General features: G+C 44.4%; 2 protein-coding genes across 13 annotated transcripts; one reads left to right on the top strand and one right to left on the bottom strand.

Annotated features, from left to right (window-relative positions):
- The first annotated feature begins 182 nt into the window (after nt 1-182).
- Nucleotides 183-16080, top strand: trpm5 (transient receptor potential cation channel, subfamily M, member 5). Of its 4 annotated transcripts, none has more exons than XM_057016193.1 (26): nt 183-320; nt 1993-2060; nt 2954-3110; nt 3192-3372; nt 3902-4068; nt 4151-4328; nt 5556-5620; nt 5952-6137; nt 6459-6558; nt 6649-6767; nt 6910-7257; nt 7781-7924; nt 11129-11252; nt 11384-11529; nt 11961-12073; nt 12149-12265; nt 12692-12950; nt 13773-13891; nt 13973-14105; nt 14181-14355; nt 14481-14649; nt 14740-14918; nt 15090-15222; nt 15345-15417; nt 15518-15608; nt 15721-16080. In XM_057016193.1, the coding sequence occupies exons 1-26, from the start codon at nt 294-296 to the stop codon at nt 15828-15830; spliced, it is 3681 nt and encodes a 1226-aa protein (XP_056872173.1). In that variant the 5' UTR covers nt 183-293; the 3' UTR covers nt 15831-16080. The 4 variants fall into 4 exon arrangements, with proteins under 4 accessions (XP_056872173.1, XP_056872156.1, XP_056872180.1 ...); XM_057016176.1 differs by having other exon boundaries at nt 15709-16080; XM_057016200.1 differs by having other exon boundaries at nt 15518-15627.
- traf6 (TNF receptor-associated factor 6) lies at nt 15911-20416 on the bottom strand. 9 transcript variants are annotated; one of them, XM_057016236.1, is made up of 9 exons: nt 20315-20394; nt 20130-20246; nt 19294-19616; nt 18961-19111; nt 18647-18805; nt 18487-18558; nt 18286-18363; nt 17909-18214; nt 15911-17522 (listed from the first exon to the last, which is right to left on the bottom strand). In XM_057016236.1, exons 3-9 carry the CDS (start codon nt 19614-19616, stop codon nt 16917-16919), a joined length of 1695 nt encoding a protein of 564 aa, XP_056872216.1. In that variant the 5' UTR covers nt 20130-20246; nt 20315-20394; the 3' UTR covers nt 15911-16916. The 9 variants fall into 9 exon arrangements, with proteins under 9 accessions (XP_056872216.1, XP_056872207.1, XP_056872242.1 ...); XM_057016227.1 differs by having other exon boundaries at nt 20126-20246; nt 20315-20390; XM_057016262.1 differs by having other exon boundaries at nt 20166-20246; nt 20315-20383.
- Between the last annotated feature and the right edge of the window lie 36 nt (nt 20417-20452).

The following is a 20452-nucleotide window of genomic DNA, read 5'->3' as shown; positions in this document are numbered from 1 at the left end:
TCCTTTGCTTCAATCCGTTGATAACATTTAAACTCGCATCGATTAAATAGAGCTGCACTGTAAATCACTAAGAAGCCTTCACATCAATTCACCAGCACTGAGAGCAAACCCAGAAGGCTAAATGGTGCACATTTGAATTGTGTTTACGAGCTGGCAGATGCGGTCCTGATGAGAGGGACGTCACCTCATTGGCTGGAGGAGGGAGGAGCCCCGCCTTCCCACTACCTGCAAATTGCCCAGGTGATTCACCTGTAGGAAGCGCAGAGAGGACAAAGGGAATGTTGGTTTGAGCCATGCAGGAGACTCAGGATACTGCTCTGGTGAGTGGAAAGAGGTTGTCTCTACTATTAAAATGTGTGTTTTATGAATAGTTTTAAGCACACTTTTGTAGCTGTGTTATGGTCAGACTGGATTTGATTATAGTTTATTAAACCCATTTATATCACTGACAGAGTTAAACTGGAATGCCACTATATTTTGAATTTTTTTCCCCATCATATAACAGTGGAAATATGAAATTATCTGTATACTGACATTGTGTTCACTCTAAATGAGCCAAACTTCTCACTTTTACAGCTGTCGTGGTTTGTAGTTGGAAGTGTTTCTAAGAGGTTAGCGAGTGATGGAAGCTGCACTTTTAAACATGAAATTGCGTTATCATTGCCTTAGCCTTGTTTTTTAAACTTGACAGGTCAGAAATTGGGGATTTTCAGCCTTCTGGAAATGTAACCCGATAATAGATAATGAGACAGTTGTTGAAAACAGATTATTTGAAAAGGCCTTTCATTTTCATAAACTGTGTAGTGCCAATGCTACATCCGCCAGTTTAAAAAACGCAAATATAGAATTATACATTCTCAGTTTATTCTGCCTGGGAGAAACTGATGATGACGGACTTTTGACCTAATAGAAAGTGCCACACACAGCTGGTTGGGTTCTACCTTTGCATGCAAAGTGCCCTGTTTGCATGTCAAATAGTCTTTTACCTGATAGCCCCAGACCCAGTCAAATAAAGGCTCCCACCACAAGCTGCTTGCTTGCATTAAAACAGATGGACTGGCTAGCATAAACCCCTCAAACAGTGTTTGTTAACTAGCAGTGGTGCCGCGTAATGTCAAGTATATAAGCATTCTCACAGATGTTTCTGTTATGAACATCTCTTATGAATAAGAGTCTGTGTTTACTCTAGCAAACTGATAATCTCATCAATTATATATGAGTCCTCCTTCTGATACAGCAGAATCATCTTTAACAAGAAGCAACCGGCCTCGGCGCTTTACATTATAAATCACTAACATCTAGCAGTTTAAGTCACATGGTCCAAACCCATGCTAGAATCCATACCATAAGATTCTGCACGTGCCCAAAATACAACAATATGGTTTCGCCAAACGCAACAAACATTCACTGTCATTTATCTTTCAGTGAATCATTAAAATGAGCGCCATGTCAATCCTGTGAGTGTTCCCCGACATTCGGGGCTCTCTGATTATCTGTGGCGCTTTGTGAAATGTCTTTTACTGGAAAATGTTTGGACATTCAAGGTCAGATTAGGCGCAAGCGAACCAGCGAACAATCCAGCTTGAAGTATTTAAGTCTGTTTTAATGGCGGGTGACCCATTAAAATGTGTTACCTTTTGGCGATTATATAAAAACACATCCACTGTATGGACTGTATTAAATCGGAGTGGATCATTAAATTTCACACACACACATACACACACACAAGGAGAGGTTTTTGCAGTGTATGTATTGTACATGCAATAGCTCCAGACCTCTTTGTATCATCCTTCTTTTCTGGCTGTTATGACTGACTGTGGTTCATGTCGTTCTGGATCAAAGATCATGCAGGAAGCCTTTTGCATATGAAAATCTTGCCCAACTTTGCATCCACCACAAATTTTTGCTCCCGCTGCAAGACGAGTGGCAACGATGATGGATTTATGTGGAGGGGAAATAGCCATTAATATTTGTGCATTCATTTGTTTATAGGGGCCACTGTCGCCGCAGAGACGGTGTGTGCGCTGTGGAGACGCCTTGGAGTGGTCTGAAGAACACAGGTGTGTGAGAGCAACCCTGGATCCACAAATAGGAATGTTCCCGCGTGAGACTAAACCAATTCATTTATGATAATTAGCAAAGGCTTTTGCCTTAAATTACAATACTGCTCAGTATTCAGTGCCAGATTAATGTGAAGGAGACATTTGCAAGATTAGATCAGTGGGTTATAACCGAAGGAAGTGCTCCTAGAGGCAAACATTTGCAGTGGGCTAATAATCCTTAACTAATTCCGAGTATAGTTTTCAATTACATTATTCATGAGAGCCGCTTGTAATTTCCAAGATTAAAATGCTTTAGTGTACATCAGTGTGTTGTATTTGTTACATGGAAGGTTATGATCTGAAGCTGGTCAAAGTCATTTCTGTTGCTTCATCACATGCGTGGCGATACCATGAAAGGTCAGCCACTGTCGGGATGGAGGTCATCATGTGTAGTTTGGTAAAAAGTCACCCCATTAGCATCAAACAAAAAGAAAATACCCAAACAGATATTGTGGGATAATGTTTATTGTATAAAAATGTTCAGTTGTTGGTAGATATTCAAATCTGTTTTGAAACGACATTGATGCATAAATGAGGGAAAATATGTGGAATAATGTCCCACTTTAACTGGTTATTTATCAGCTTGCTACCCTCCCTCCTAAAAAGACTCTTAGTTCTGCATAATTATAAGGAAGGATGAGGATCCGGGACTGAGTGGCACCAAATCCCCACTTCTGCAACTGGGTCACCTGGAAAGTCAACCCTGTAGCAGAATAATCAGTGCGTGAAGATCAGAAAAGACAAAAACACAGCTGGTTTCACGCTGTGAAACGACATTTTACCAACAAGGAAAAGTGGAATGATTGACAGGCTTAATGTGCGTATGACTACTGAATGTGTGTTTCTGTCAGCGTCCTGCTGGGCTGCTCTTGCTGCGCTGCAGTGGATAAAACACTGGAGTTTGTAGCCCGAGGTATGGCCAAGAGATTAAAGACCGAGAAGAGCCACTGGGCAGCAGGAAGAGTGGGAGACATTGACTTCATCGGCCCCACTAAAACAAAAGGAAAGGTAAGACTGGACATGGAGTACACAGGCAGAAATGCAGAAATATTAGGGATAAATCACAGCGACTGGTGTCTGTACGCCCAGTTTGTCAGGGTGCAGAGCAGCACGGACCCAGTGCTGATCTACCAGATGCTGACAGAGGAGTGGGGCCTGGCTCCGCCACACCTGGTGGTGGCCCTGGTGGGGGGAGACGAGCTGGCGCAGATGAAGCCTTGGCTCAGGGACACTCTGAGAAAAGGACTGGTGAAGGCGGCACAAAGCACAGGTGAGGAGCCGGCCACCAGGAGCGACCTTGGCGTTTCAAATCAGGCTCAGGGAATCGAGTTTCTATTGCTCTCTGGCGGCTGCTTGGGGAATTACAAAATTAGCTTTTTTTTAAAGTTGCAAAATGTATTACTTCCAATTAGAATACTGCTATCATGGGGAGTGTGGAAGACTGGGATATAAATATACTTTTATTGGTTTCTATTTGGACTTGAACACAAACTTTAAATGGCTCAAACCTCATCATCATCATCATCATCATCATCATCATCATCATCATCATCATCTCCCGAGCGCTCTACCCAGACTACAGCACTCCCTTTATTTACATCTTATTTATTTCATTCTTTTTAGTTTATTCACTGATTTGATGTCTGTGGGCTTTCAGAAAGGTACCTTTAAGTGAAATGTATTGTTGTTACCTGCAAGTATACATGAATCAAAAGATACATCCATACATTTAGACATTTGATGAGGGCTTTCTGTAAACGTCACATATGCCAGGCTGATTTCAGTCCTTCCTTCTCCAGGTGCGTGGATTTTGACAAACGGCTTTCGTTTCGGCATCACCAAACACTTGGGCCAGGCTGTCAGAGACCACTCGCTGGCCAGCACCTCCTCTAAAGTTCGTGTGGTTGCCATTGGAATCGCCCCCTGGAACATGATCCACAACCGAGAGGCCCTGCTCTCTGCCAAGGTTTCCCTGCATACGGCCACCAGCGAGTTTTAAAATGATATTTGCATCTTCTTACAATGTCTCTCCGCGTATCAACATCAAGGTGGATGAGCCCGCCTCATACAAGCCTCAGGACCTGCCCCATGGATCAGTCTATTCCCTGGACAGTCATCACTCTCACTTTGTTCTGGTGGAAGAGGATCCTAACAGACTGGGGGCCACCAGTGAGATGAGAGTGAAGCTGCTTAAACACATCTCTCTGCAGCGCACCGCTTATGGAGGTAAAGCTCTTTAGCTCTCTGCTGGCAGCCACCGATAGACTGAAGATCATTTAATTAACCTTTGTCTACAATAACAGCTGGATGTAAACTGGAAGCCTAGTATTACGTTAAACCAAAATAAACCTGTGAGAAAATATTAAAAGTGGGCGGACCCATCCTGAGGAAGGCTGCCTTTCACTGCGTTAAATCATGCTTCACATTTCCTGTGGCTTTTCTCCCAGAGGGGAGGTGTTTATTTAAAACATGGCCCTTTAAAATCAGCCCGCTGTAAAATTATAGGCCTCTTAACTGTGCACAAGTGCAGTAAAGCATCAAATGGCTAATTCTCAAAAATCATTGGCCCTGGGGAACTTCCGTGTGAACCGACATGGGCCTTCACATCCAGTTGTTTCCCTGAAATTAATTTTATACATCCTCAGGGTGGAACAAATGTATGAAATAAAGTACATGTCCCAATGTCATAAAATTCGCAAAGCCGCCTTGTTTGAATAATGTAAATTATCCCTGCAAAATAATATAAATTGTGCCTCATTCACATTTATAGCTGCATTTAATACCCATAACACCGCAGGAACCCACAGCCAGAAAACAATTTGGTACGTCCCAGTGCACTATACGTCAAACGCGATACGTCTCAATATGCAAGGCAGCGTTTTTCTCCCCAGCAGAACATGATTCACACGCCACAGAGAGAATGCCAGATGACAGCCACGCTCCAAACAGCATACTTTATCTTTTTTTTTATCTCCGCGATCAAACTGCAGACTGTGATAGATGTAAAGCGAATTTTAAAGCGTGACTTTAATCAACAGCATGACCACCACATTTGCGAATCATATTAAAAGTAAGAGGGAAAAGTAGCAGGCTGCTTGCTGGCAGCGACGCGTCTTTGGGTTGGTCGCCATAGTAACCCCACCTCTTTGCTGTGTTTTTCCAGTAAAAACCAAAATATGGCTGCTCTAAATCTATAATTGCTCTGCTGTTGCCACCACTGCCTTCAAATTGGAAAGATGGGCAAACCTGGGGGAAATGCTCCAAAGCAGAATTGGTCATGGGTTTCATGGTGATAGATCTGAGTGTCCTTGTATAAAGACTATACACTATGTGAAATATTATGTATTATATTATTATATATTATATTATATAACTGTTAAGGTAGAAAGTGTAAAACACAGTCTCTAAGAGTCCATAATTATGCATGCATGTGGGATTTCTGCTCGCTTGCAGGCACGGGCAGCTTCGAGATCCCTGTTCTGTGTCTCCTGGTACATGGTGAACCCAGGATTCTTAAAGTAAGCATCACTCTACAATACTAACGTTAAAGGTACGACTGCACATGGATGGTTTAAAAAGGCAAATGCCTGTCTTGTCATACGAATGCACAATAGCTCAGGCTGGAGAATTAGGCTTCAAACCAAAACGTCGTTGAGCCAGCCCGCGAAGCAAATTCGGTCCGTTTTCACAAAACTAATCTCCTTGGCTCCAGAAACTCTCAAAGCCACCAGTCTATTTGCATCGGACCCTTACGAGGATTACGGAATACTGCTAAATCTGAGGATATAATAGGGAACATGAAGTTGTGGAGTTGGTCTCTAATTCCAAATGTGGCGTCCCTCTTTGCAGAGAATGTATAAAGGTATTGGCAACTCCACACCGTGGCTCATCCTGGCTGGCTCGGGAGGCGTGGCTGACATCCTTGTTACGCTGATGAATAGGGGCTGCTGGGATGTGGACAGTGTTCAAGAGCTGCTGCTGGACACCTTTCCAAATGCCCACCACAGCACAGACATCAGTAACTGGGTCAAGCTGGTGAGAGCGCTGTGCACAGCACGCAGGCAGCCACGTACAGAGACACGCAGATCACAGGACGTGAGCCTTGCCAGAAAAATGGGGCACGCTGGGGTAGAATGCAAGGGAAGCTAAGGTGGGATTGTCAACATTATCGTCACAATTGGGATGCAATGACCCACTTGAGGACATTAAGGGAGAGTGAAGGATGCCAGTAACGTAGGAGCTAGTTCGTCTTCAGGCACACAGAGGGGACTTGTACTTTTAGAAATGGCGTCAATAATTAATACTGTTCACGCAAATGATGCATTAGTAATAACAGACTCTCCGCCTGCCAATCAGATCCAGAAGATTCTCGATCATGGGTATCTGCTCACGGTGCATGATCCTGAGCAGGAGACGTCAGAGCTGGATACAGTCATCCTCAAAGCGCTTGTTAAAGGTGAGGTTATCAGGAAACCTGCAGTGGGCATTGAGGCATGACAGATTTGACATTTTGAGATCTTAAGGATTTTGTGTGTGTGTGCATAAGCATGTAAGAGTCAAAGTCAGGAGGCCCAAGACTTCCTCGATGAGCTGAAGCTGGCAGTGGCGTGGAACAGGGTGGATATCGCCAAGAGTGACATCTTCAATGGAGATGTAGAGTGGAAGGTGAAGCGAATATCATCCTAGTTTGTGATCCCTGACCTGACTCAGAAAATGCTAAAAGCTGGGAATGTGGTGTGGAGAAGAGCTGCATTGTTGGGAATGTTCATCTGTGGAAGCAGAAGTAACAGACGCACGGTGTTTCTAGGCTTGTGACCTTGAAGAGGTGATGATGGATGCGCTGATTAATGACAAGCCCGATTTTGTGCGCCTCTTTGTGGACAACGGGGTCAACCTCGGCGAGTTCCTCACCTACGGCCGTCTGCAGAAGCTCTACTGGTCTGTGTCTGAGAAGAGCCTCCTCCACAACCTGCTCCTGAAAAAGTACGAGGAGAAGCAGCTGCTGCTGGGGACCGCGCGTGCCCCCGGCCCTCCTGGACACCACCCCTCTGAACAAGGGGACCGGAAACCTCGATTCACCCTTTTTGAGGTTGCAAAAGTTCTGAAAGACTTTCTTCATGATTCCTGCAAAGGCTTTTACCAAAAAACTCCAACTGTAAGTGCTCCGAAAGTTCCTGAAACCTTTATATTCTTCCATAGTATGCTGGGTCAGACATCCTTTTAGAAGATGGATTGAATTCCACCTGTCATTTCTTCCTGCGGCGCTTTTTATTCCTTTTATCTTGTGACTCTCTTTGGGTGCAATTTCTCTTATGACTAAAGCGAATTTTCGCCTTTTCCTCTGTTAGAGTCACAGTCGTAATAATGAAATTACCCTTATTATTATAACCACAGAGTGAAGCAGGGCTACACCAATTTCATTCAGCCTGAGTTCATTTCCAGTATTAAATACCATTACTGAAGTCACTGCTGTTAAATGCTTTTTACGCTTTTATTTTTTCATTGAAAAAATATTCCATTTTCATTGAAATTCAAACAACAGTCAAACATTTGATCATGAACTGCGACTCAGGATAATTCCCGTGTCACGTGGAACCTGCGTCACCGTTATTATATATACTATATATATCACCTACGTAGAATAGGCCGTAATATTTCATTGGTCCAATGTCTTCCAGGAAAAGCCGGCTAAGGGCCGACTGTTCCACACCCAGAAGAACCTGGCTGAGCTGGAGGAGCGCTGCGAACACCCCTGGAGGGACCTCTTCCTCTGGGCCGTCCTGCAGAATCGCCAACAGATGGCCAACTACTTTTGGGCCATGGTCAGTCTGCTCGACCTCTGGAAGCAAACACGTAAAAATGTTGCTGGTGTGTCAAACCAAAATAATAATGTCAAAATCGAAATAATGATAAAACCCTATTGACAAATCTGAATTGCTTTTAACATCCAGAGTCAACATCGGATACTTTTATTTAATTTATATGAGGGACTTTTAGATACAACTTTACTCTTATTTTGGGCTACGTTTTCGCCAATCCACACGCACTGACGTTTAACGAGATAAATTACGTAGTAGCAGTCCATACTGATATTTGTATTCCAAATCGGTTTGAGAAAAAGTGATGAGGGCCCGCACCATGCGGGGACAGGTCACGTCTGCCACATGAAAATGTCACTCCAGATAAAAGAGGCCGGCAAACGGAATATTTATCAAGACGTGAGGCAAAAAGCAATCTTAGCTGCAAGAACTTTATTCAAATGAAGGTCAGGCGGTTTAAGGGGCAGAATTTTAAAGGAGCAGCGAGTTGAAACAGGCCCCATCGGACGTCCTGATGATATTAATGGCAACATGCGTACCCTGTCGTGCCCTCTAAATAGTTGAAACGACAGCAGTCACTGATAATTGCTCTTTGTTTTCAGCATCTTTCATTTCTTCATCACCCTCCGCTGAACTAAGTAAGCCAATTATTGTAATCTCAAAGGTGCTCACCCCAAATGTGCTCCTTCTCTGCATCTTAGTTCAAACATTAACTGAAATGATTGTAATTGCATTCACTCTGGACACGTCCCCCCCACCTCAGACTCCGGCTGGGATATCTGCATTCTTAATTGGATTTTTTGAAGCACACTGGCTAGAATATAAACTTGGGAGATGCCTAGGGTGGCGTTTAATAATAATAATATTTAATCATCTAATAATGAGGTCTAAGGTTAACCACACTGAGCCTGACTCATCGTGTTGCTGTTCATCAACACATTTGGCCTGTTACTCTTCACAATTTCTCCTCAAAACTGCAGACAGGGCCATTAAAGCTGTCGCTTCAAAGAAAAATGATTCCTGTAATGAACACTGTCATAAAACACAGGTCCAACGCTTCCCTGCACTTCCTCCCGCAAACTTCCTTTGTCAGCAGGTTCAGACACGATAACCGCGATGCCCCTTTTTTGTACAGCTGCAGTTTATTTGATTGAGTTTAAATGTGCCTGATCAACTGATTTTTCCCTTTCTACATCATCCATATTTTTCGAAATGCGACAGGAGAGTGATCATATTCATATCTTCATGTTCAGACATATACGAGGACATAGGAATCCAGTGACAAACCCATTTCAAGCCTGAAGGAACTGGATTAAGGACTCAAACCTGAGAGAACTGCATGGGTCTGAGATTTTGTCATCTGTGACCATGTGTTCATACCATTCAATTTGAATCAGAGCATTTCTAAAGCTAAACCGTCACGTATGATTTAAGCTTGTAACATCAAGAACATTGATGTTACAACTCTCACCGCTGTCATCGAGTCACTCCTCAGCATAACCTCCCAGTTTACTACTGGTGAACGGGTTTCCCATTTCAATAGTCTCTATAGATCTCAAACCGGTCTAACTGTTCATTACAACATGCATCACCACCACATCCTCCACTATAAGGACTCAATCAATACAGCTAAATCACAGTATCATGCAGGTCTCATCAGTTAACACGCTAACACTCAGATTCTGTTCTCAGTAATTAACATCTCCCTGCACCCACCGGGCTGTTTTCCCTCACATCTCTCCTCTGTTAACTACTTTTAATGTACTTGTGAAATCCTTCAATGCAAAAACTGACAATATCCACTGTCAACTGGCTTCTCAAGTCTCCTTTTCTCCTGTTGCCCTAATTCCCTCCTCTCAGCCACACTTAAATTTCCACCTTCCCTCTGCTGCTGCCATAACTGAACTCATCAGAAAATCTAAATCACCCACCTGTCAACCCGACCCCCTCCCAACGTGTCTCATCCCAGCCCGTCTCCCCCTCCTGTCATCTCTCATCACCGCCATTATCCACCCCTCCCTCACCTCTGGTTCAGTCTCATCACCTCTCAAATCGGCTGCAGTAATGTGGCTCCAGTTGGGCTTCCGTCCCCATCGCAGCGCAGAAACAGCCCAGCTCAAAATAACCAATGACCTTCTGAAGACAACAGACTCTGGACTCTTGTCCATTCTTATCCTCCTCAACCTGACCGCAGCTTTGGCTGCCATCTCGCGTCTCCATCCTTCTTCATAGCCTGGCATGAGCTGGATTATCTGGCACCCCGCCTGTCTGGGTCAAATAATGTCTCTCCAGCAGTATTCTGTTCAACCAGTTAAAAACATTTACATCCCAGCCATTTCCCATCTCCTCCGGTGTCCACCAGGGTTCGGTCCTCGGTCCGATCTTCTTTATCCTCAATCCCCTCCCCAGCTTTAATAGTTTCCTTAAATATAATATTCACTTTCATTGCCATGCAGGTGACACCCAGCTCTACCTTTGTGCCAACCCCACCTCCTCCCTCCCACCTCTTTGTATCATCATCCTCCATCAGCCTCGCTATCCCACCTGCACGCATGAGCACCATGGGGTCAAGAGCCTTTAATCGCTCTGCCCCCCCTCACTCTGCAGATCCCCCCCTCTTTTTTAGAACTGCTACTTCTTTTTACCTTGTTTTTTCACTGTTTTCATCAGTTTTCTTTTATCTGATCCACTTGTTTCGACGCCTGCAGATAAAAGGTATTAATATAATACAGTTGAAACATTTTATGTCTTTAAAAGTGTAAGAGGGCTGATAAATGCTGTTCAGAAAAATCAGCCACAGCAGTCTTATTGTCTTTGCTTATTTTTAAATCACTTAAATTATTGAACGAATGCACCACTCACTGAAACCCAGAAGTTTCTGCTTTAAATCTGGTTTTAATAACCAAGAAGAGATAGTTGATGGCCGTTTCATTTCAAGGACCATTGGTTAAAAAACAAAAACAGAAGGAAGGCAATTAAACAAAAAGCTAGAAACAGCTTTTCTCTTCCACCTTTTGAGGTCATTTCAAAGTGAAGCTAAATTTTGGGGAAAGAAAAGGAAAGAAAAGAAAAGCCAGCACTCAAAATTAGACAAAAAAAGATTAGAACGGCTGTCAGAAGTTCTAAAATAAAAGATCCATCGCTTTGAGGTATTTCCTGGAGCCAGCTTTCATTTTTTTATTTTTTTATTTTTTTTATCTCCTCCAGGGCCCTGAGGCAGTTGCTGCAGCACTGGCAGGTTGTAAGATTCTGAAAGAAATGGCAAGACTGGAATCTGAAGCTGAATCTGCACGGAGCATGAAGGAGGCCAAGTACGAGCAGTTTGCCCTGGGTGAGTAGATAAAAGTGACCACGAGCCACGGCCTGATTAGGAAAGGGTCATGCTAACAGTGAACGGCGTGCTCGCCAACCACAGCTAAACCCCGCGGTGCCAAACCGTGCATGTAAATGTTCCTGCTGCAGATGTCTTTGGAGAGTGCTACTCTAACAGTGAAGACAGGGCGTACGTGTTGCTGGTGAGGAGAACTAAGTGCTGGAGCAAATCGACGGTGCTGAACTTGGCAACGGAGGCGGATGCCAAATCCTTTTTTGCACACGATGGAGTTCAGGTAAAGAAATGAAGCCCGTGCACGTTCGGATTCAGCTGCCTCTTAATAAAGTGTTGATAAATATTGACTTCTGCTGAATTTTTAAAAACAGAATAAAAAAAACTTTTCTTATTGGTTACTTGAAATATATATATATATATACAGTATGTGGGTTTTTTTTTTGTGGTTGTTGCTCTCTGGGTTGTATTCATCCCACCCCCTCATAGGCAACACTGAAAGTCACACATAAAGCAGAATAAATTTTAAATGAAAGACATTATGTAATTGGGTTTTAAGGTTTGTTGCGTGGATAAGGCTGTGGCTAAGCAACAAGACTTGCAGTCCATAGCTTCCTTGGGTTCAGTTACAAGGCTATAAGACGGAATCATTACCAGGTCTTTAGCGCCCCCTTGCGTCGAGCGTCATTCAGAAATTACGAACGTGCCTTGCAGGCTCTTCTCACAAAGATTTGGTGGGGGTCGATGAAGACAGACACCGCCATCTCCAAACTTGTGGTGTCCTTCTTCTGGCCGCCACTCATCTGGACCAATCTGATAAAGTTCAGGTGATGAACGCGATGCCGTGTGCCTTCACAACACTTTCAATGAACCTTCCCAATGCTCAGATGCTTGCTCTGCAGAGACGAGGAACTGGACAGCCACAGTGGCCGCGGGCAGTTTGTGGAGCTGGACAGCCTGGATACAGAAAAGGCTTTACTGTTAACCGATGATGACAATGGCGATGACGATGACCCTTTGTGAGTTTGCTGGAAACTAAAGTGTTGCTTCAATAGTGCCAGTCCCTTTATTAAATATACAGTTATTATTCTCAGTGTTTCTTTGTAACCTCTGTTGACTGTGAGCTATTTGGATTAGAAAAACTAAACTACAACTCCAGAAAATGGATCTTCAGATTTTTGAAAGCTCCCTGTTTTGAGGCCTGGCAGCAAATATCTGCAGCTCCATAACTGCTGTTATTGACCGCAGAAATGATATTAAACTAGACAGCCAGGAGGAGCCCAGGTGGAGGTGGGTTACAAATCAACTGGCAGAGGAAATGGTACCGGCCAGTCGGCAGCTCGAACAGTTCTGTCTGCCTGAGATTAATGAAGCGTTGGGGAACAGCCAGGTGATAAACATGCGACCTTTACCAGCCTTTTCCTCTTCACCTCCCTATTTTCCAGAGCTTCGGCACCTGGAGGCCCGGCAGGTCCGAGCTGCGCCTCCGTCTGGTGGCGTTTCTTGCTACGCCGGTGGCACCGCTTCTGGAGCGCTCCCGTTACCGTCTTCCTCGGTAACGTCATCATGTACTTTGCCTTCCTCTTCCTCTTCACCTACGTGCTCCTGCTGGACTTCCGTCCGCCGCCGCCCTTCGGGCCCGGAGTGCCGGAGCTCATGCTCTACTTCTGGGTCTTCAGCTTGGTGCTGGAGGAACTCCGACAGGTGATTATCAAAACCTTGGCATACTTTACTCTTACAGTCTGTCCTCTTCTTGTCTTCAATCCACTTCCATCAGCCTTTTGGGTCCATGCAATATAGTAAAGTCATTCCAGTGCACAGGCAGGAGCAGGAGGTGAGGCAAACTGCTGTGATGACCTCAGTCTCTCTGGATTTTAAGGATTCATGAGTTATTCCAGTGAACCAGGTCGGACAAGTGTGAGTCCTTCTCCCTTGGGCACAAAACCCCCCACATGCTACTCTGCTTTTCTCTCCGCTCCTCTCCTAAAGTCGTAAATGATGACGGAGTTTCCAACCTTTAGAACTAAAAGCAGATCATTTTCCTCCCACAATTTCATTCAGAATTTGCCAAAAGCTCACTGTGTTCACAAGTAAACACTGGCAGATTATTGCAGACCCTAAATTGCCCCAGAAGGCCACACCACCATCAGTGTGTACATGAATAAACATTCTATTTAATCTTTAGAAAACATAAGGCGCCATTAGCGATGCTACAGATCAGTAACCAAGGAACATAGACTCCCACGCTGCTCCTATTATCGCATTTTGTTGGGGAATATAAATGTAGAAAAAACTACCCAGTATACTCCACTCCGGGGGTAGCTGTGTACAATATGGGATTTGATGTTTATCAGTCCCAGGTCATTTTACTAATGCTTTAGGTCTCACATCAGTGCCTCAGCTGCTTCTCAAAACAAACCGATAACGGCTGAGGGAGCCAGCGCAGGTTTATTTTAGTGCGCTTAGCGGCCCCCCCCGGAGAAAGGATAAATAACGACATGTTAAATAGACCCCTCTTCTTCGCAGGGCTTCTTCACAGATGAAGAGATGAGCATCTCAAAGAAGTTCAAGCTCTATGTCGAGGACAACTGGAACAAATGTGACATGGTCGCCATCTCGCTGTTTGTTGTTGGAGTCGTGTGCAGGCAGGAGAAGTTGTTACGTTTGCTTCTACAGCTCAAGGCTAAACCCCGCAGGGGGGAGAGTTAACGCCTCTGTTTCTGCAGGATGTTGAAGGACACCTATGAGGCAGGACGTACAGTCCTGGCCATCGACTTCATGGTTTTTACTCTGCGCCTGATCCACATCTTTGCCATCCACAAACAGCTGGGCCCCAAAATAATCATTGTGGAACGAATGGTGATGCAGAGAGTTACACCTAGAATCTGAGTGTTCAGGCATGAAGCTAGACGTGCCTCCTTTTCTGCCCTACAGATGAAGGACGTCTTCTTCTTCCTCTTCTTCCTAAGCGTTTGGCTCATTGCATACGGCGTCGCTACCCAAGCTCTGCTCCACCCCAACGACCCCAGGATTGACTGGGTGTTCCGGAGAGCCTTGTATCGCCCCTACCTGCACATTTTTGGTCAGATCCCCCTGGAGGAAATAGATGGTAATGCAGATTCTCTCCTCTGCATTTGCTGATGCTCTTTGTTCATGTTCCTTTCAGGGTCTGTGATCCTCATTGTGTCTTCTGATCTCATTTTCTTGCTTTTTTTTTTCATGAAACGAGCACAGCTGCCCGCATGCCTGAAATTAACTGCACCAATGACTCAGAGGAGATTATCCAGGGTTTACGGCCACCGTGTCCCAACATCTATGCCAACTGGCTCGTTATCCTGTTGTTGGTTATCTTCCTTCTTGTCACCAATGTGCTGCTCTTAAACCTTCTCATCGCTATGTTCAGGTAGGGCCCCGGAAAATTCTGGTCTTCAAACAAAATTGTTCAGTTTTGTTGTGTAAAAATAAAAATGACACACAATGCGGCGTCTCCCAGTTACACCTTTCAGGTAGTGCAGGGCAACACTGACATCTTCTGGAAGTTTCAGAGGTACAACCTGATTGTGGAGTACTACAGCCGTCCGGCACTCGCTCCGCCCTTCATCATCATCAGCCACCTCTCCCAGCTGCTCCTGAGCCTGGTCAAACACCCCGACTCCAAGCACGAGCATCTTGGTGCGATGTTCATCTGAGCACATTTCAATGCACCTAAATCAGGACATAGTCAATGAAAATGAAACAAAATCTAAAAAAATAAATAAAAAGTGGATACGACACAGCAAGCTTGTCTCTGTCCTTGGCCTGACGGTTTAATGGTCATTGAAATTCTTTGTCTGTGTCTCCTAGAGAAAGAGCTGCCGGTCGGGCTGGACCAGAGACTGATAACCTGGGAGACGGTGCAAAAAGAGAACTACTTGGCCAAGCTGGAGCGCCAGCACTGGGAGAGCAGTGAGGAGAAACTCAAGAGCACATCCTCCAAGTAATTCATATTCCACCAATGTGGCTGTAGACCGTTCTCTAACGCTACACTGCCCCCTAGTGGTTGTATCCGTCTATTGCATCGTAGATTATAGATTTCCCCCATTTCTGCTTGTGACTCAGGGTTCAGAGCTTACTGAAAATTGTAAGTGGATTTAAGGATCAAGAAAAACGACTGTTATCTATGGATGCTCAGGTAAAAACTTAATAGTTATTCAGTGATAAGCTAAACAGGCAATCTCACTATTTCCCAGCATCCTCTAAAAGTGGCCTTTACCCCTCTCCCTGCCCTAAAGGTCAGATACTGTGGAGAGGTCCTGTCCTGGATGGCTGAGTGCTTCACCCAGAGCACTCTCAAGTGTGGGAAAGATGCTCCAAGAGCTCCAAGTAAGGTCGAAAACCAGAAGTATGACATTTGCGGCAATGAAAGATCTGGTACAATTCTGTTCACACTGTTTGGATTTTAAAAGCCGGTGTGATGTTTCAGTGTCTCTAACAGGGTCAAAGTCGACCAGCAGCAAAGACGCTGCTCAGGGACCAAAAGAGGAGGACCAAGCAGGTCATCCTGGATATGGAGCTAACAAGAACTGTCCCTATATTGATGAATAAATATGGCAGCAGTCAAGAAGGATGATTTTTAGAAGGGTTTAGTGATGAGAATGGAATTAAACGTAAAAGATACAGTTAGCTTGTGCCGGACCTTTTTTATTAGAATATTATTAAATTGTTTTCATTGCTCATTTTACAGATTACAGTCACAGATCAGTGGCACTCTTTTCTTAATTAAATGGCAAGAATGAGACTAAATTGTTCAGTGACATACAGGTCAGCATTAAAATGATCATTTATTGCATCTCTACTATGATTGGACAACCTCTTTTCACTTCAAGGCATCATGTGTCTCGCCGCCGTCCCTCCCCTCGCTGGGAAGTCCGTTCACAGTGCTTCAGGTTTTTGTCGCTCATTTTCATGCTGAAAACTAGACCAGGATCTGCTTTGAATTCATCTCATCGCAGCGGATAATCCTCACAAGAATCAGTTTTCCAATAAGCGGGCTTTCAGCAGGACATGAAATAACACTGTTACATCCGGCTTCGCGTTCTGGATATCTGAGGCCGAAGTAATATAACTGACGGCATCGTCACTGCAACAAGCGGAAAATGGAGAAAGTGAAAGAAGTGAATGCACAATGTTGAATACATCGTGGAAGGCTGAACAAACAGCTGTCAAGGTCACGTTTGATCGGTGAAAGGTACTGGTCCAAAGAAACCAGCGAAGGGTTTGTGTCTCTGAAATATCTGTCACAAGACACGACGTCCTGGCGATCAGTGAAGGTTCTTCAGAAAGCCACATATATTACAGCCATCTCTTTTGTTTTGTGACGTGTAAATGAATGATTCCACTGTGACCGTCCTCCAGTGCATACATGTAGATCCTCGAGAATGCGTGTTAGGACAGGATCTGCACTACAATGGGGAGGCCTTTAAACACGTTTGCTTCCTTTGACCAGTTCCCAAAGTCTTCCAAGGAATTCTGAACATTCACACCTCCTAAAAGGCCACCAAATCATATCCTTGACATAAGCCATGCTGAGATCCGCGTGAGTCACAGATATATCATCCATCGACGTTGAGCTGTGTGTTGGTGAATCCCTGTAACAATGACACCAAGATGTTCCAGAAGCTGTGCTGAACTTTAGTCCCTCATCATAGAGGCCTCGGGTCCTCTTGGCTGTACAGTTATTCCATCGCGGTGAAACATGTTATCAAAGCGTGGCGTAACCTCGCACCGGATGAGCAGGATATCATCTTTGACATACGCTCTCTGATTCAGATGCTGTAGGTGCAGAAATGTCACGTAGCCAAACCCTTTGGGATTACGAATGATGGTTGGCTTCTGGAAGGCCTGCAGGTCTGGTTTAGTCTCCATCACTTCGACGTGGTGCTGACCCTCAGGGCCTTGGTCGAGGATAGCAAGGCGGATGGTGCCCTGGAAGGGCCAGGTCAGCAGCCCATCAAAGGCTCCTTGCATGGTGTGAACAAAGAGGGAGATAAAATTGGAACAGCGCTGGGCATTTGGAGACTGCAGGTGTAATCGCAGGCACAGCTTATAGCCTGGACGGCCTGTGTAGAAAGCTGGGCTGTGCTCCACTACGGGCAGACCGGCTTCTTGGTTCCGCAGCAGGACAGAAAAATCTTTGAGGCGCCAGATAAAGATCCCAGTACAGTGCTGTGACTCCAGCTCCCTCACCGTCTCCTCCAACATGGACACTCTTCTCCCAAGCTCTGCGAGCTGACCAGCCTGTGGAACAGAAAGCAGAATCGGTTCTGATAACAACAACCATCAATGTGTTAACAACGGAGGCTAAGAGTGGAGAGCAACAAGTAGAGATCGGTCAGAAAAATGTTTCCTTATCGAGGATTCATGGAAGTCCCGGCAATATGTGCTCTTATTTTGAAAGTTCGGAGACACCTAACAGTAAGTTCTAATAATATTAAGGTGGTTAATGGCTTCTGATCCCGCAAAGGTATGAGATTGAGATGAAGGATCCCTATCAAACAAGGGAAATCAACAAATCACAGGCAGTGAGTCAGGTGATCTAGGAAACAACTATCCCATTGAGTTTACTTATGCAATTCAAAAAAGAGCTTTCAACTATTCCTGTGTGCTTAATTGATATCCTTTACCTGGGTTTCTTTTAAAATGATGAGCTCACGCAGCTGGTGATCTTGCTTCACCAATCGTCTATCCATCTCCCTCAGTCTCTGCGTCTCCTCATTTGGCTGGCAGGGGGCGCAGTTGCTGCTCGACACTCCTTTGTCACAGGATGACGCTGATGCTCCATGGTCCTCGAAGGAAATAGAATGTCCTATTGCACCCAGGGGTTTGGGTGTTGTGCCATTGAGGTTGAGGCCGCGTAGAAAATCCGCCATGTAGTGCATGTGCATCTGCGTGAAATCCTGCATGTGCCGAGCGAGGTCGTGACGCTGCATCTGTGGAGGCGAGCAGTTCATGTTGTGGTTGTTACCGATGACAAAGGACAGCTGTCATTCCAAGTACTTACCCTTTCCTTACATCCAAACAAGCTAAAAGTACAGGCAATGGGGGCTATAGGGCAATCAGTATCACAGTGAGATTCCATCTGAAAAAAAAAGTCAATGACTTTACTATAATCTTGAGTTTTACAACGATTCTATAATGGTGTAAAACCGAAACATAGCAAACTCCACTGATTTATTGGAGACACACTTCTTGTATCACTGACCTGGTCTCTAACGAGATCCATGTCACAGTACGGGCACATCACGCTGGCAAAAGGACACTGCTGTTCATGGCGCTACAAGGAGACAAAAACCATTTTATGAGGAGATTTGTTTGCAGCGAATACAAGCTGAGGGATTTCCCAATTCGAGAGCCAAGACTACCTCTCTCTCTTCGTAGACAAAAGTTTCTATGCAGTCAGGACATGACACAGGTCTCCTTCTGCACTCAGCAGTCATATGTTCCTCCAAAATGGTCTTTCTCACAGACTGTTGGCAGTGTGGACAAGGCACAGTTGCAAACTGACAATGTGCCAAATGATCCTGGGGAAAGAGAAAAGATTCTTAAAAAATTACTTGGTTTTGTACCACGTAATCAGCCATTCATCATGAACACCGGAGGATGCTGACAGTATTTAACTGACAACAATTTATATTTGTTTTTTAAATTATTGTTGATATATGCTTAGAACCCTCACCTCTAAATGCCTGAGCTCCATTTTCCCAGTACAGCCAGGGTTGGAGCAGCGAACAGTCAGTGAAAGAATCTCCCGCTTGGCAAAGTTATCAGGAAACAGCTGCTCCTTTGACAGCATTTCATTGTCCACAGGGCATCTTTGTCCCGCATCACTGTATGCAAGAAAACAGAAATGAGTTTCAAGAACATCAGAGCCTACATCATGCACAGTACACGAATGACATTTTGCATTACTAACATGACAACTTGCTCGGTTACAAACATTGTGGTGCTTGTGTGAAGATATGTGCGATAGGTTAAGTAGTAATCAGTTCTTTTAAGCATGAAAGCTTACCGGATGGACTTCTCAATGCAGATCTTGCAGAATCGATGACCGCAGGGGGTTTGAATAGCATTCCTTAAAGCCATTAGACAGATAGGGCACTCATATTTGCTTTCTAAGGGTGGATCAAACTCCACGTCGTAGCCTTGCTGGTGAGTGGCATCCTGAAAACTAGATGAGGCACCACTCATATATGTGCTGGGGCTTTCTGATGGGTTAAGAAGAGACTCCCGTTCTTTTTCCGACATAGCCAAAGCACAACCGGAGAGCTTTCCACCAGCAGCCCCATCAAAGCTGTCCTCCAGACTTTCCTTACTGCTGTCAAAGCACGCCATCTGTGGAAAGTAGCGCAAATATGAATTATGATGTATTTATTATGTATATAAATGTTCACCATTTTGCAACAGGGGTATCATTTTTTCCCCAGAATAAAACCTGATCAATACCAAGTTCAGAAAGAACTCAACAATCATAAACATTGCAAAGTACTACTAGTTTGTAGCATAGTAATAATAGAGCTCAGAAGAACAAAAATATCTATTTTTTTATGGTTTTCATGTACTTGATGTGAGGTTTTTGTGAGATAATTTTATATGACGTGACCTCATCAAAGACACCGTCTACCAAACAGATGTAGAAACAATCTTGGCACTTGTTTCTTGTGCATTACCTTAAGCTCCTTACTTAAATTAATGGCTTTTATTATATAGTTTAGCCTCAAAACATGCGATTACTCGTGGCAGATGAAACCGTAAATGTACGACAGTTCCTGAACGCAGCGAAACTGCGCAGGGATGCTACAACAAAAGAGAAAGCATGTCTTATAACAGATGGTATAACGTACTGACTTCAGTGTTGCGGTAGCTTTTTGGATCACTTCTAACCTTGGATGCGGAACTTGTTTTGTACTTAGGCGAAATACGTCAATGCCCAAAACGCCAAGGCTTAAATATAAATTCCATCTGCTGTGGCAACAAAGAAAATACAGTTATTACGTCTTAAAAAGTAGATAATGCTCTTAAATTGTACCCACCCTTTCTTTGAAATCTCGCAAACTTCGCTTCTACAGAATTTCCTGGGGTCTTTTTTTAATGCACGTCATCAACGACGGTCTGTGGCTGGTGCGGACGGTAGCGCCACCGTGTGGTCGGAGGCTCGGCGACACTGGTTG

The sequence above is a fragment of the Takifugu flavidus genome, chromosome 2 (genome assembly GCF_003711565.1).
Source record: "Takifugu flavidus isolate HTHZ2018 chromosome 2, ASM371156v2, whole genome shotgun sequence".
Classification (NCBI taxonomy): Eukaryota; Metazoa; Chordata; class Actinopteri; order Tetraodontiformes; family Tetraodontidae; genus Takifugu; species Takifugu flavidus.
This window is presented reverse-complemented; position numbering and strand designations above follow the sequence as displayed.

Excerpts from the sequence above, each read along its gene's own strand:
- trpm5 (XM_057016176.1), top strand. The coding sequence starts at position 294 with ATGCAGGAGACTCAGGATACTGCTCTG. Across the intron at positions 3,111-3,191 it reads CCACTAAAACAAAAGGAAAG|TTTGTCAGGGTGCAGAGCAG; the intron begins GTAAGACTGGAC and ends CTGTACGCCCAG. Across the intron at positions 14,650-14,739 it reads CTTCTCATCGCTATGTTCAG|TTACACCTTTCAGGTAGTGC; the intron begins GTAGGGCCCCGG and ends GGCGTCTCCCAG.
- traf6 (XM_057016289.1), bottom strand. The coding sequence starts at position 19,616 with ATGGCGTGCTTTGACAGCAGTAAGGAAAGTCTGGAGGACAGCTTTGAT. Across the intron at positions 19,112-19,293 it reads TGCATTGAGAAGTCCATCCG|TGATGCGGGACAAAGATGCC; the intron begins GTAAGCTTTCAT and ends TCTTGCATACAG. Across the intron at positions 18,806-18,960 it reads TGGAGCTCAGGCATTTAGAG|GATCATTTGGCACATTGTCA; the intron begins GTGAGGGTTCTA and ends CTCTTTCCCCAG.